We start from the raw sequence: 16,898 nt of genomic DNA on the forward strand, positions 1-16,898 counted from the left end.
TCTAACATTGCCTGCAGGGCTGGACTGTGTTTATACCCACTGAACTTGGAGATTCAGAAACGAGATGTTCTCTTCTGGCTGCACCTGCATCAGTCTGACCCCCAGTCTGTCCAATATAAAGCTCTTCTGAGAAACAGTGTCTCATTCTCTAAACACACTTGTATATGAACTACTGATGAAAACTCAAATTGAACCCGGCCCCAAACAAAACCTTCACTAACAATAAAATATAATTATGAAAAACTAAAAACAGAATTCAACCTCCAAACTAAACTTCAATGTTATTCGGTCCTGAACAGAACCACACAGTTGGCAAATTATTTATCATTAAAACAATTAAAAGAAAAACACGTGCTTTCTATATATCGCCTCTGTGATCATGACCTAAAAATAGAAAAGGGCAGGCGTAAATAATCCTAAAGAACAGAGAATATGTACAGAACTTCCTTCTGTTCTGCCCCAAATAAACAACAACTAGAGAATTATTTTCCCCAGATTTGCAACATTAATTAATTTTTTTATTTAAAAGACTCAGAAAAACTTTACCATGTACTCAGAGGATGAATTGACGTCTAAACTAGCTGAAAAATATGTATACACCCAACACATTATGAGAAATGGTTAATGTAAATTCATGTATCTTATTTAAAAAACTCTCGACTTCTTTTTATTATTATTATTATTGTAATTGTTAAAATTATCAAATGTATAATCAGTTGTTTTTTTCTTTCTTTTTTGCCATTTATTTATTTACTGTATATTTTATTAATTTGATGATGTTAATATGTTACATATCTTATACATATTTAAAATGCTTTGGCTATACTGTAAATGTCACGCTAGTAAAGCAACTTGAACTTAAACTTGAGAGAGAGAAACTGGCTGACTAACTGGCAGACTAAACCATTATATTTATTAATTATTTTCAACATAAGGATGGCAGAAAGCCTGCTCAATAGCTCTATTTGTCAAACGTGCATCAACATTTCTAGATTATTTATCAAACAGTGGCCATACTTGCTTGTATTCACCGTAGGACACAGAATTCTTCATTAAGTTCTTTATTAGGCAGTGATATTAAGAGTACAACACGGGCTATATAAGTAAACAGCATTTCCCCTGAGGTATTAATTAGGAGAAGAGAGAGTTAAAAGCAGCCTAATGGAAGCACAGGATAGAGGCTAATTTTACTTTTTGGCACATTTGACATTCTCTAAGGCAGTTTTCTATTGCACAGTGTAGACAGGTCTGGAAAAGGTGCTGGAAACAGGACCGACTCCATTCAACTGATGAATTTAATATTTATAAATACCACAATATGACTTACAGGTCATAACTAACACGCATGTGGACAGGCCTACTGTTAGTACCAATAAAAGCTCTACTACATGAGTGTCTCAGCAACTGTAAACAATTTATACAGAAAGGGAATGTCTTAAAAGCTGGTATACCTCAACAAGTCCTTTTCATGTACCATAAACCCGAAGAGAATCAATACATGTTAAGTGCAAAACAGATCCACTGTATATGATGAAACATTAGAGATGAGTTTAGATAAGAAGGCAGAATTGAGTGCATTTTACTGCAGGCTGTTTCCTTACTATTAACGCTGCATATATACTTAAGTTTTACCATATGTTTTCATATCTGTTTTGAATGTGAAAAGCTGGATTCAAAGTCTGGTTAAAAGCTCAAAATTACAGGGTGTTCATTTGCCCTTATTCTCTCTCTACACACATAGCGATGCCCATTCCTCCGCCGATACACAGCGAGGCGACTCCTTTCCGTCCGCCTGTCCTCTGAAGAGCATGAAGAAGAGTCACCAACACACGACAGCCGGACATGCCAAGAGGATGACCAAGAGAGATCGCTCCGCCACACACATTTACCTAGAGACAGAGAGACAATGAAAAATTGTGCTGCACATTCATTTATCTCAAACATAGAGTTGAAGTCATTCAATTTGCCTTCCTGAATTATTAGTTCCCCTCTATATTTTCCCCCCAATTTCTGTTTAATGGAGAGAAGATTTTTTTCAACACATTTCTAAACATAATAGTTAAGAACTCATTTCTAATAACTTATCTATTTTATCTTTGCCATGATGACAGTAAATAATTTTTATAGAATGCCTTGCCTAATTACTCTAACCTGCCTAGTTACCCTCATTAACCTAGTTGAGCCTTTAAATGTCACTTTAAGCTGTATAGAAATGTCTTTAAAAATATCTAGTCAAATATTATTTACTGTCATCATGGCAAAGATTAAATAAATCAGTTATTAGAAATGAGTTATTAAAACTTTTATGTTTAGAAATGTGTTGAAGAAATATTCTCTCTGTTAAACAGAAATTAGGGAAAAAAATAAACAAGCGGTCTAATAATTCAGGGGGGCTAATAATTCTGACTTCAACTGTAAGTTTTGCGTGGCTAAAATAGTTTCAAAACAAACCTGTCTAAAAGTAACACTTCAGCTGTGGTGTCAAAACTTTTGATTCTGCATTTTTGGCAGAAGTCCTTTCAGAAACAATCTTTCGTTTTATGGACACAAGGCCAGGCTGGTTTTTCAGAAAGAAGTTCAGGTTGATGCAGAGTTTGGCTGATGACGTCTCACTGTCAGCGGTAGATTCGTATGATTCACGTGTACGCGCGAGTGACGTATCGGTCTGCTTAAAGTAGCTGTGCAGAAATTCTAATTTGTTGACAGACAGTTTGAGATACTTGTTGTCATTAAGTTATTTGTTGGTCCGACAATATTTAATTGGATGAACATTTTTTAGTTTTATGCCATATCCAGAGTATAAAAATACATATAAATATATTAAGATCATTTACATTAATCATTACTATTGGAATGTGAAGAGACTTTCAACCAGCACAACAAAAAATGTGTCTGAAGACAATCACCTACTGCACCTTTAAGAAACCTATTTAAAGCAATTTAATGTGAATGCAGATCTGAATTTAGCAGTTGATCATGCGACACACTGGATGCCATTATTGTATGTTGGAATTAATTACCAAAACTAAAAATTCGTTTTTTTGTTTTTTGGAAGATGCATTCAAATACATTTGTGTAACAAAGTCAACTTCTTTTTTATGTATAAAATGTCTAAATTGAAAAAATACATTCATGACTTTTTCACTTTGTCTTGCTTATAAACATTATAGGAAAAATTTAAGCTAGGGGAATTTCTAAGATTTGGTTGACATGGCACATATTGACCCCATTCAATTGATTAAATAAACAGCAGCTGCTAGACATGAGGTTGATAAAGGGTTAAAAAGTTATTGTTAAATTCAATCCCCTCATGGAAAAAACTAACACTTTTAATACCAATACTTTCAGTGTTAGCAAATCTGATCAATCCACCCACCATCGGCAGCTATTTAAGTTAAACTTTTTCATCTTCATGTAGTAGTTTGGTCACTGATACCATTAGTCAAGAACAAAGGTCAAGATATATTTGCAAAAAAGCTGAAACTCATCATGATATTACACTTTTTTTAATGGTAAAGTAATCATTGGGTAACTCTGTCAATATTGTATTGTGTAAAGCTGAATGAAGCAACGTATGTGTATTACAAAGTGGAAAAATAACTTACCTTGTCAGGGTTTAGACCAAGATCCTGTACTACGGCAATAGACTGAGATGCAAATGCTTCATTTATCTCAAACAGATCAACCTCATCTAGTTTCCATCTGGCTTTCTCAATCTGGACACAGAATCGAAACAACTGACTTAAAACAGTAGTATTATTTTGGTGACACTTTACAGTAAGGTTTCATTTGTGCATGTATTTACTAACATGCACTATTAACGAACAATACTTATACAGCATTTATTAATAATAGTTCGACATTTACTAATGCATTGTTAACATTTAAATTCATGCTTGTTGACATTAGGTAATAAAGCTGTGAGTTGACATGAACTTACAATAAGCCTTTATTTTCATTAACTTATGTTAACTAACATGAACAAATACTATAATAAATGTATTGTTCATTGTTTGTTGCATTAACTAACATTAACTAATACAACCTTATTGTAAAGTGTTACCATTATAAAAAAAAGCACTTTTGTTGAATTTAGACAAAATATACAAACTATTCATACTTATAATTTATTCAATATTTATAAATTTATATAAATTATACAAAATATAAGATACTTTAATTAACTCAAGGGAAAGTTTTATTATAATATATTGTCACATAAGTGTGTATAAAACTTGTTTGTTCATTTTTAGGATTATATTTATCCTTTGAGTAATTCTAAATGTCCAAGCACTGTGTACAAGACTTCCTCCTTCATTCGTGTTCTTAAATTAAACCTTGCGATGACTCAACAGACACTCACAGCTTTTCTAATAGCTGGTATTGGCCCTGTGCCCATGACTGAAGGGTCAAGGCCTGCCTGAGCCCAGGAAGTGATGCGTGCCATTGGTTTTAAACCCCGCCTCTGGGCTTCTGATTGGCTCATAAGAACAGTAGCTGCAGCACCATCATTTATGCCTGTTAAATAAAACCATCACAAAAGTGGTGCATTAAAATCATCACAGGCTGTCAAGATGACTACTGTTATGTCATAACAGAGTAAGATATCACCATTTACCTGACGCATTACCAGCTGTCACAGTACCAGAGCCATCTTTCACAAAACAGGGCTTCAGTTTGGACATAGCATCAATATTGCTGCCATGCCGAGGAAACTCATCAACTTTGACCTCGACTGGACCTGATAATGGAACAAAGGTTAACAGTCTGCCTCATTTTTGTTTTTTGGTTGCTTTGCATAATTCTGTTGCTATTATTTTGGATTGTTTTAAATAAAAACTATGGAAAATTGATTAAATCGAATGTATCCCTAATAAATAAAAGATTCAAAACATTCTATATACAGGGTTCATCCATATTTATACTACAAAAATTCCATGACTTTTCCAGGATTTTCAAGTCATCTTTCATGACCTAATATTTCATGTTATGTCTACATATACATGACAAATTATAAAAAAATTTTTTATTTAAAACAGCATATCATAAAATACGCAAAAGATATAAATATAAATTGAAACTATGTAAAATAGATGATGCTTACACAGCACTAATAATGTGAGAGTATGTTTTTGGCCAAGAAAAGAAAAGAAGTAAAAGCAACTAACCTTCATTCCAACATTCAGATATTTGTCAAACTAATTTTAGATAATCTGAATAGTTTGTTAAACTAGTAATAGTAGGTAAAACTACTTCTGTTATAAAGCCGCGATCACACTGCACTATTTGCTTCATAGATTGCTTCTGATCACATGACTCCAATTCTCTTTCACCTTCACTGGCTTGTATACAATACAAAATCCTTTTCTTAACATAAGAGCTCTTCATAACTTGCACTTCACTATCTTTGTGATCTTCTTCATCTGTTCACTCCTTTGCGCTCACTGAGATCATCAACTGTTATCTGTCCTAAGGTAAAGCCATTTAATGGCAGGGCTTTTAGATGCACAGCACCAAAGTTTTGGAAGTCCCTGCCTTTACATTCTCCAGGTGGACACTATTTCTAATTTTAAATCTCAGATCATTTTTTTTGTGTTCAGGATAGCTTTTAATGGTTTGCTGAAATAATATTCTGGAATATATTGCTTTTTACTGCTTGTATTTTTATGATGTGCCTGTGATATACTGTAAGGTGTCCTCGAATATCTATACCTATAAATAAAAGTATTATTATTATTATTAATAATCATAATCTGTATACATTTTATTATGTTACAAAAAATTGTTATTTCTGATAAATCCTGTTCTTTCGAACTTACTAAAAAGAATCTTGAAATTTAATTTATCATGGTCTCCACAAAATGAAATAGCATAACTCTTTTTAACATTGATGGAATTATTAAATGTTTCTTGGCCTCGAAATCATTCTATTAGAGGATTAAAAAGAATCAAATGACATTGAAGACAGGAATAACAAAGCTGAACCGGAAAAAAATGACTAAAAGTTTCACAATATTACTTTTTTCCATTACATTTAAACAGTTCTATATTTCACCCCCAATTTCTGTTTAACGGAGAAAAGATTTTTTCAACACATTTCTAAACATAATAGTTTTAATAACTCATTTCTAATAACTGATTTATTTGATCTTTGCTTTGATTACAGTAAAAAATATTTGACTAGATATTTTTCAAGACACTTCTATATAGCTTAAAGTGACATTTAAAGGCTTAACTAGGCTAATTAGGTTAACCAGGCAGGTTAGGGTAATTAGACAAGTTATTGTATAATGATGGTTTGTTCTGTAGACAATAGAACAAAAATATAGCTTAAAGGGGCTAATAATATTCACCTTAAATGTTTATCAAAAAATTTAAAACTGCTTTTATTCTAGCCGAAATAAAACAAATAAGACTTTCTCCAGAAGAAAAAAATATTATCAGACATACTGTGAAAATGTCCTTGCTCTGTTAAACATAATTTTGGAAATATTTAAAAAAGAAAAAAAGAATTCGAAGGGGGGGCTAATAATTCTGACTTCAACTGTATACACACACACGCACGTGCCCACTCACGCGCACACACATTGTACATTTCTGAGTAGAAAAGAGCCTCTTGCCTTTTCTAGAGGGAACGGTGACTGGCACAATTTCCTTGTCAAAATAACCAGCCTTCTGAGCTGCTTCAGTTCGGTTCTGTGACGTCACAGCCAGTTGATCTTGAGCCTCACGGGACACCCCCCACTGCTTGGCCACATTCTCCGCTAAGACAGAAACACAACCAAAACTAGCTCAATTACCCTGCTACAAAAGGACACAACAAATGTAGTCTGTTCTAAGAGATTACCTGTGATTCCCATGTGGTAATTATAAAAAGCATCTGTGAGTCCATCAGTCAATATAGTGTCCTGCAGAGTAGCATCTCCCATCTTCACCCCTGACCTCATTTGCACTATATGAGGGGCCTAATGGAGAGGAAAAGCTCTGTGTGGTCATTCTTAATTATGTAATTCCCTCCCCAAAACCCATGACTCTTTTTTTTTAAATTTAGCGTACATCTAAGTACATTTGGCTAAAATATATGGATTAATGGGAAATTCAAAAACATATATAAAATATCTAAACCAAAATCAAGTTTCAAACTTGACCTGTATATAATTTGCATTTAGTATGAATGTTTAGAGGAAATATTATTGTCTTCTTTGTGAACAAATGTACATGTTTTTTTTTTTGGTACATGCTTTTTTAAAATATGTTTGGAACGTGCATATTGTGAAAGTCAAAAAAACCCTATATAGACAGTTTTTAAAAATAATCACCAAAAACTATTTAAAAACCTTTCTAAATACTGTTTTAAGATGTTTTAATTAGTAATTTGTCGTTAAGGTCATTTCGAATGTGAGGGACATTTTGTAAAACAGAATAGGAGGGAAGAAGTGGGCTTACCCGACTCATGCTCTCCATGCCTCCTGCTACCACTATAGTGGATTCTTTCGTCATTATGGACTGAGCACCAAGGCACACAGACTTCAGGCCAGATCCGCAGATCATCTGACAGCTCCATGCTGGAACTGAGTATGGGACACCAGCACCAACACTTGCCTGCCGCGCAGGGTTCTGCCCGTGACCTAAACAGAGTGAAAAGAGAAGCTAAAGTGATTCATGACTCTAGATTCATTTACCTATAAACACTAATATAAACACTAAGCTGATTTTTGTTTAAATTGTTTGCGCAGTGGGTATCACTGTCACCTCACAGCAAGAAGGTCGCTGGTTTGAGCCTCGGCTGGGTCAGTTGGCATTTCTGTGTGGAGTTTGCATGTTCTCACTGTGTTCACATGGGTTTCCTCCAGGTGCTCCGGTTTCCCCCACAGTCCAAAGACATTCACTATAGGTGAATTGGGTAAGCTAAATTGTACATAGTGTATGAGTGTGAATAGGTGTGTATGGGTGTTTCCCAGTGATGGGTTTTAGCCAGAAGGGCATCCGCTGTGAAGAATGTGTGATAGCATTTTAAGCTAAAACTATCAGACACCTGTTTTGACAAGTCAATTATTTAAATGTATATTTTAGATTTTTATTTTATTTTATTTAGATTTTTGAGAGAAAGAATGCAGACAAAGACAAGGAGCAATCTTTATTTTTTGAAATGTTGAGTGCATGTAGTGTGTTTAACATATGTACATAAAAATATGAACTATACCTTCACTGTCACTGAAGAGCTTTATATATTAATATGGCAAGCAGGCTAGAAAACACTATGTAGAACACCATTTAGTGTTAAATTCTCACCTGCAGTCAGGACATGTCCCATAATGACCTCTGAGACCTCTTCTGGCTTCACATTGACCCTCTTCAGCACATCTTTAATGACCAGCGTTCCCAGTTCATGGAGGGGTACACTACTTAGGGTTCCATTAAATGCCCCTGTAGATAAAAGGCAAAAATATTTATACTTTTGTGTTAAATGAACAATTAAAGAAAGGAAAAAAGAAAAGAGGCTTACCCATGTCATCTATTTTTTGATAATAGAGGTAATCTATACCGTGACAAAACCAACTGTTATAAAATCTTTTTTTTTTTTTTATATATACATATATTTTTTTTTAGCATTTGTGTCACCAGAGGTTTACTTATCATTCATTTATTCCTCTTACTTTCCGGCTTGGTCCCTTTATTAATGAGGGGACGCCACAGCGGAATGAACCACCAACTTATCCAGCACATGTTTTACGCAGAGGATGCCCTTCCAGCCCTAACCCATCATTGGGAAAGTTTACTTACTTAACATTTTACAGCTAATCAATGTGATTAAATAATAGCAAATATAGTTACTAAATAATAGTAAAGGACAAAACACTAAAAGCACATGTATGTGAAAACAGACAAAAATACAGTTTTAATGCTTTATTTGTGATATATTTAGATATTTGTATTAATTATTAAGCAAATTATATATATATTTTTTTTAAAATGTTGATTATTTACTTAATGAATACTATCTAATAGTGTTTAAGGATTTGTGAAGGTTTTGACGACTGACCTGGCCATGGTGCTACAATAACATGACCAATCAGAGGATAATAAACACTAGGGAGAAGACCGAGCAACCAATCAGAGCACGAATACTCGGCAGAGAACGCTGAGCAACCAATAAGAGCGGCTTTACTTTCCTTCTGCACCATAGCGAGACAGTCCAAGACAGCCGTGTAGCACAATCATTCAAATCAACAACTGTGACAAAAAAATACGATTTACTACGGCAAACAGTCTCCTTCAACAAGATTCGTCGTGCAGATCACCTTGTTTTGTTCTTCATTCATGTAACTTAACCATACAGGACATACAACTTTCTACTGTAACCCATAAACAAGCTGCAGATAACAGCTAAAAGGTAGAATGTAACGTTACTTAGTATTGTGAGAAAAGAGCCATAAAGATAGGATATATGAGATTAAGTTTACCTATAGGAGTCCTTGCGGCAGAAACGATAACAATCGCATCCGTGTTCATCTTTGCTGTCCGGTAGGTTGGTTATGTGCTTGGTAGGCTGACTCTGTCTGAATGCAGGTTGTACTGCGGAACGTCCTACTTCTCGGTGTCCCATTCATTTGATAAACGAATACGAAAGCTTTGTCGTCATCAGGACACAAAAGTAGGATGCATTGGTTTTATTTTGAGGTAGCGCCATCTAACGGTGTGGACGGCTAACTAAAACCTAAACCCCAATCTTCTCTACAAATCAGTTGTTTATTAAAATGTCACTTTACAGCAGAACATCAAACTTTTATTTAATTCATTAACTTGATGTTGTTAGACAATCATTTTGACAATTCAAGGCAGAAAAACAAAGCAAGAACAGAGTCATATTAAAACTCTTTATTGATATTTGGTCAGTACATGAAAAGGATCGAAATCAGAATTTAACAAGATACGTCTTGAAAAACTACACACAAGTCAAACAAAAACGTTTTCTCTCGTCATGTAGAGGAACAAAAAAAGTTCAACATCAGGAAACTAAGGACTCTGAACTTGCAGTTTCAAGACTTGAGCATTGATACATCACACATAGCTAAATCATTCAGAGTTCTAGCAAGTGAGCAAATGAACAGTACAGAACCGAGTGTTTATATCACTTCGACAGAGGAAAATGGTTTAAAACTCTCATTAAAAAAAATCAAATATACAAACGCAGTGTTGCTCATTTTATAAACGTAATCAGTTTCGAGCATGTAGCAAATGTACTGAAATAGGTTATGATGGGAAGGAGGGTACAAAACAAAAGTGATGCTTTTGACCACTTCTTGAACAAGAACTAACTGGCCTGAAGTGTGACGGGTTGTTTTGTTTATTTGTTGTGAGTTACTTAAAAAAAAAAAAAATGAACAGAAACTAGAAGAATGTTACAAAACAGACCCTGCAGAGGCATTGGAGGTGTTGGTGGCAACTGCTGCTGCAGATGAGTCCAGGCCATTCTGAGTGCTGTGCCGCGTACCTGCAGTCCTGCTGCCTTTGGGGACAGCAGCGGCCTCGTGGGAGTCAGCATTGGAGTCTGTATCGTTCGAGTGCTGGGTCACTGACGTCTCACTGCCTGTAGGCGAGTCCACGCTCTCATAGCCTGCACTTAGCTGAGTCACGTACCCTTCTCCACCCCTCTGGCTCACTGCATCTTCTGAGTGGTTGGAGAGTTTTGATATGCCATCATGGGTGGGGCTGGAGACAGAGGGTGATGGAGGGTAATCTTCATCTGCACTGCTTGCTTCCCTGTACAAACTAGAGCCAGATGCACCCCTCTGAGATGAGTTCCCATTGGAGGGTCCATTGGACACCCTTCCGCAGTCTTTCCCCACATTTGAACTGGAGGCGTTGGCTGGTTCACTCTGAGTGGAAGGTTCGGAGGCTGTTGAAGGGGAAGTTCTGCTTGGGCCAGCTCCACTAGAAGTGCCTTGGGTTTGGTTCATCTGAGACAGCTGCTGCCTGGTCTCCCTCAGCTGCTGCTGCAGAACCAGGATGGTGCTCTGCATGCCCTCCACCTCCTCATCCAGCTGAATGATGAAGTCATTCAGCTCTGGACCACAAAAATACATGGGTAAAAAAAGAGAACACACAAAGATGAGTGGAGATCTGCTCAAAACAATCCAGAATGGAGTTGACCAAAGAAAGACTTTCGCTCACCATCTTGGCTGCTTTTGAGCTCTTCGCTGTACTTCTTCTGCAAGGCAAGCTCGGCCTCCAACTGGGCTATGCGCCCTTGGGAAAGCTGCCTACCCAACTCCTGATTCTCCTGGATCAGCATGCGACATTTCGCCATCAGCTTCTTACCAGTCTGGCTGCAAGGGAAACAAGTCTAACATCACATCGTGAACATGGCCACAGGGTCAACACAAGTGACCATTGCATTTACAAACTAGAAGGTAACAACCAGAAATAGCTTCCAACTCTCCAATGGCCACACTGGTCTTCGGACTGGTAAATATAGTTGACCATTAGAGTATGTTTACAAGCACTAATGAAAACAGCTTGGTATTCTTAAGAAAGTCAACATGATTTAACATTGGCAGAATGCTAGCAGAGATTGTGTCTTATGTAGTCATGTAAATGCATAGGCAGCTTTTTGAAGAGTGCATGGAAAAAGATCAGGCAGCCAAATAAATGCTAATCGTGCCACAGGTATATGCTGCTTTGACAAAACATGTCAGCACAATGATACTTTCACAAATCTTTCGCAATAAGCAGTTTCCTGGTGTGCATGTAAACATACTCAACAACAATCAAGAAAATCAAGTAACAGTTTAAACAATACTGGGAAAAGATGCATGAACATTTGGCAGACCAAATCAAGTAAACCAACAAGTGCAATACATCTGAACGCATCTAACAGGATAGTACTCCAGGTAATTGACCATGGTACAAAACCAATTAGCAATTTCCATTTCAGTGACTATTAGTACCTACCTGTTAATCTAAAAGTAGCTACGAGCTACCAACAATATCTGCATCAGTTGATTAAAAAAATGACTGGTTCTATACTACATGACAAAGAGTCTTGACAGTAGGCAGATCAATTTCTTATCACTGCAAAATATTACAAAGATGCAATAAAGTTGCATGGCCAGAGCGCTTCATTTAAATTAGCAGCACCTTTAACCTATTTCCAGTAAAAAACTTGGCAAAGATTATACTGATATGTTGATGTTTTCTTTAGTATTAGAATATACTTGAGTGCTTTTCTGCCAGATACAGCAGTAACACTACTGTCCTTAAACAATAAGACTTAAACTCTCTTCAGAACGAATGCTCACATTTTACATTTAAGAGCAGTTTGAGATCAAATGTAACAACAATCAAATACAAACAATTTCCTTAAACCAATTCAGCAACTTTTATGGGAATCCTACAACTAACTTCCAATGACAACCGCTTAATTCTTTATGCCACTTTAGAGCAGTCAATATTTCAAAAGACTTTTGACTAAATATTTTCAACTACTTTTGATTCACTCAGATAGGAAATCCAACAAAGTTGAAGTGTAAGATTTTGCTAGAACATTTCTAATGAGCAAAATACCTGCAAAAAATTTGTGACCTGAGAGAAAAAAAAAAAGAAAATTAAACTTTCACTGGATGACCGAAAAATAAAAAGTGGATTAGAAAGGTACACAAGTTAAAATACAAATGATCATACACAGACATTTGAACATTGAATAGCTGTACTATTCACACATATTACTATCACACATGGCACATTTGCATTCACATCGAAAAGAACAATTATATTCGCATCCACAGCAGTGCAACAGCCAATTTTAAATAAATTCAATTCGTTTGGACCACTCTACTGTGAATGCAAGGAGTGTTTCCAGAGCAAAAACAAAGTATAATATTACGAACACAAAAAAAGATAAAAGGTTTAAGACACTGTACCGTATGTCGCACCTGTGAGATGAACATATATGAAAGTCTTTGCAGATCAGAATGTCTGATTCCTCCCCCAAAGTCTTACATCATAAAGGCTTTCTCCCCCAAAGTCTTAAGATTGCTTAACTCCACCCCCATTTCATTGCATCACACTACATTCCCGCCTCCCTGTTTTACATTCTAGATTCTTAACCAGAGTCTCAAAGCATCTATGATGGAGTTTATATGGGGGCATTTTCCTCTGCAACACATTTAGTTGGGCCATGTCATGTTTTAAATGTTCAATCAGTGACCTGCAAACTACAGTTCAACCAGCTCCAGAGCCAACGCTTTGCTCAAGTCTTTCATAGGCCGCCTTATTTGTTACAGGAAGCTTTCTAACACGGGCTGAGTTTCCGACGTGACCACCTCTTCAGGAACAGTCCCGATTCCTTCAGGCTTCTGTACCATGAGGGGTGTGGGGGGGAGAGAAAGAGCTGAAACAAAAGTGTCACCTGACCAAACTGCCGTGTTCTGTTCTGATTTTACATTACGGTATGTGTAATAGCAGGGCAATACAAAAGAAAAATGTCTTTTGTTCTGAGCTTTTTTGCTTTAAAGTCTGAGTCTCGTTGTGAGCAACACATTTCAGTCTTCCCCCACCATTATCTGCACTCCTGCAGAGGAGAAGGTGGGGGTGAATCAGGAAAGTCTTGACTTTTTGTTTGGAGGGGGGAGTTATTTTAGTTTACCTATCAGGTGTAAATTTCCAGGCACTCAGTTCATTTTGGGCTTGCTCCAGTTTGTCTTTAGTCTGTTCCAGTTCAGCCTTCATTTTGAGGAAAAATAAGTTGATGGCTGGGTCCACCATGGACGATCTCAGCTGAGCTGCACTCGGTTGCTGGACTTGCTTCAGGTACTGGATTTGGGTCTGCAAGGTAAGAGACCATTAGAATCTCAGCATTTCAAACTAAAAATTAAAAGTCAATGGAGTATGCAAGTACGTATATAAAAGGCTCATACATATTTTTGCTAATAAAATTCCATGATTTTTCTAAGACTTACAAGTAAATATTTATGGCCTAATGTTTCATGCATTATCTACATATATGAGGTAAAAGAAAAACAATGCAAGTTCAAATTTATTACAGCATATCATAAAATACGCAACAATCCATTTAGTTTCAATTTATATCTATGTAAATTTGATTTAGATAATGCTTACACCGCACTAATAATTTGAGAGTATATGATTGGCCAAGGAAGAAAAGTAAAAAACCTTTATTCAAGTATACAGATATCCAATTTCCATGACTTTTCCAAAACTTTGTGGCTTTTGTTTTTCCAAAACTTTAGCAGGCCTGGAAAACACCATGTCAAAATTCCATGACTTTTCTAGGTTTTCTATGATGGTATGAACCCTGTTTATATAAATAAAAAACTTCAGCTTTGAAACTAGTATACAGTTAAAGTTTTAATTTTTGAAACAACTGTTTAATACCAAGCTCATTGTCTAGTTAATGAGTAGCTTGTATAACTGAAGTGCTTTGATGTCCCAATATTAAACAATCACCGCAATGAAAACTAGTCTAGTTGAAACTCCAAACCCTATTCGTAATGTCATTTGTACCTGCTACAAATAAAGTTTGTGCCTGAATGTGAAAGTTGCAGTAAAAGGTGGAACACTGTAGACATGCACAAGCCTGCATCCGCCACCACTTGCATTTGTTTTGCTTTATGCCAGCATGTTGAAATGTTGGAAAATTTATGCTCATATCCGCTTCAGTACAGCATGATAAATTACAGCTAGAATTTGCATGGCCGACATTTGAAAACACATTTGACTAGATCATAGCAGCTATTACATTTGCAATGTTTTTTGATGTCTCACAGATCATTAGAAAAAGAAATGCATCTGCTATATGTAAACAAAAAGAAATCATCATGGTGGGGACCCATGAGCAGAAGCAGCATCTCAAATCACATGCACTCTTCTTGAGTGGATACTCATTTTGAATAACTTACTATTTGCACCTACTTATAGTAGGGAAGTGTGCAACTTAGGCAGCACCTACAAAACTCAGACACTCAGTACTACTCAAACAAACTGACATATTTCCAAGAATAGACTTGATCATAAAGCAGAAGTAAACAGATGTAGTAGTGATTAAGAAAAAAAAGAAAAAAAAACTTACTGTACACTCTTGCATTTCCTGCTCTTTTGTAGCAAGCCTCATCACCAGAATGTTCTCTCTGCGTGCAGATTCCTGCTGTTGCTGCTTCAACTTCTCCTCAGACTCTTTCAGGCCTGTCACGTCATTGGCTGCAGACATTTCAACATGAAACAAATGCATTAGTTACCAACAATTCATTTTATGCAATAACATTACTTTAACACAAAGACTGAACACTCTGTGCTTGAGTAAAGCACTCAAGACTATGAATTATTCAGAACATTTAAGATGTGCATACTTACAGTTTAAATCAGCATATTTCGCCTCAAGCATCTGGACGTAAGTTTCATGCTGTTTCCACCTACACCCGGAAAGAAAACATACCAGCATTACAATCAAGAATCTTTCAACTTGCATACTTTGTTTTTGCGGGAGAGAGAATGGTTACATACCTGGTACAGAGCTCCTCTCGAGTCAGCGTCTTCATGTCAGATTCACTAAGGCGAACCTGCAAGTACATAAAAAGAAAATAAAGACTCATAAAGAGACCTTGTTCAGGAGAAAGAATCATATAATCAGATTAGACTGGGACAAAGAGCTCACCTTCTTCGGGAGAGGTTCTTCATTGGTCATTCTGATCTCTGCAAGACAGAAGCATACAAACCAAACACTTAGTAAGTTCAAATAAATCAATGAATCAAACCTACACACGCAATTTCAAGCAACAATATGCAGAAAAGATTTAGAGACAGTTGCATGGATTTCACACGCCTACACGTGTGCTATAACGAATATAGGCCACCAGGCGAGGGAGAGGTTGTTGTTTCTCAATTACAACAGATATTGTGGAGGAATTTGCTTAGTTAAGGCCAATTATTCACTTTCTGATAATTAAATGCAGCAAACATGTGGAAACAAACTAAACTGCGAAAATGTGAAAAAATATCACTTAACATTTTGACCTAACCTTAACTTACTGCTAAAACGTTATATGCATCTTGAATTGCACATTTAACGTATTATAATCGAAAAATGCAAACTGTAGCCCTTAAATATTATTTCATATAGCCAAACAAGAAGGTTAGTTTCGTAATTCAGGCGAATTGAGTTCGTCAATTAACGATTTGACTTGGTAAACGCTCTGCGCCGCAAACAACCGCGCGCCATTCTCATAGTCTCAGGAACGGTGCTCGTTACTCCCGGGGAAGACATGAAGAACTTACGTAGCCGATAATGCAGATTCGTCTTAAAACATAGACAATAAATGACTGCAGACGCACAGGAATAAAAATGTACCGGCGCCTTCTTGGAGCATTTTCGCTGTCACAAAATGGCGGAGAAGGAAGAGACTCTCCCTCTCCGAGAAGCAGCACTTTATCTGAAATAGCCGTATTAAATCCCTACCACTTACCAGAGCCGGTTCGCCTCGACCAGAATGACACGTATGTCTTCCAATGTGAGATACGAAAGAGTTATTTTTATTAATATAGTTCTCGGGATAGGGAAAATGTTGCGTTTTTTATTTAGACGAAAGGTAGCCCGTCCGCCATGACCAGCGTGTGCGCGATGTTCAGCCGCACAGCATCAGTGTGTTCGTTCGCGCGAGCGCTGAGGAGGAGGAGCACGTTCCTGTCACTGTGTTGCCAGGTTGATATTGAACAACAGTGCATCTTTTACAGTACAACAAACAACCTATTACAATTATGATAACATAGCTTATTTATAACTTACATGCATACATTCAAACGTTAATGTATATAATCATTCATTTATTAATTGACTTCATTTTTGCTTTGTTAGTTAGTTAGGTGTAGGTAGCTAGTTGTAA

The 16,898-nt window shown here is 36.4% G+C and overlaps 2 protein-coding genes across 12 annotated transcripts; both read right to left on the reverse strand.

Moving 5' to 3' along the window:
- Positions 1-1,045: 1,045 nt before the first annotated feature.
- acat2 (acetyl-CoA acetyltransferase 2) lies at positions 1,046-9,626 on the reverse strand. Of its 4 annotated transcripts, NM_131370.2 has the most exon segments (9): positions 1,046-1,889; positions 3,606-3,716; positions 4,364-4,518; positions 4,619-4,741; positions 6,621-6,764; positions 6,848-6,965; positions 7,447-7,628; positions 8,293-8,427; positions 9,465-9,590. In NM_131370.2, coding segments are annotated over 9 exon segments (1,188 nt in total). In that variant the 5' UTR covers positions 9,514-9,590; the 3' UTR covers positions 1,046-1,718.
- A 238-nt stretch (positions 9,627-9,864) lies between these two features.
- Positions 9,865-16,642, reverse strand: wtap (WT1 associated protein). 8 transcript variants are annotated; one of them, XR_012395395.1, is made up of 8 exons: positions 16,482-16,642; positions 15,674-15,711; positions 15,523-15,578; positions 15,373-15,431; positions 15,092-15,219; positions 12,936-13,827; positions 11,176-11,330; positions 9,865-11,068 (listed from the first exon to the last, which is right to left on the reverse strand). XR_012395395.1 is itself a non-coding variant. In NM_199853.1 (8 exon segments), coding segments are annotated over 7 exon segments (1,272 nt in total). In that variant the 5' UTR covers positions 15,704-15,711; positions 16,482-16,638; the 3' UTR covers positions 9,865-10,403.
- Positions 16,643-16,898: the final 256 nt, after the last annotated feature.

This window comes from Danio rerio, chromosome 20 (assembly GCF_049306965.1).
Source record: "Danio rerio strain Tuebingen ecotype United States chromosome 20, GRCz12tu, whole genome shotgun sequence".
In the NCBI taxonomy this organism is placed as follows: Eukaryota; Metazoa; Chordata; class Actinopteri; order Cypriniformes; family Danionidae; genus Danio; species Danio rerio.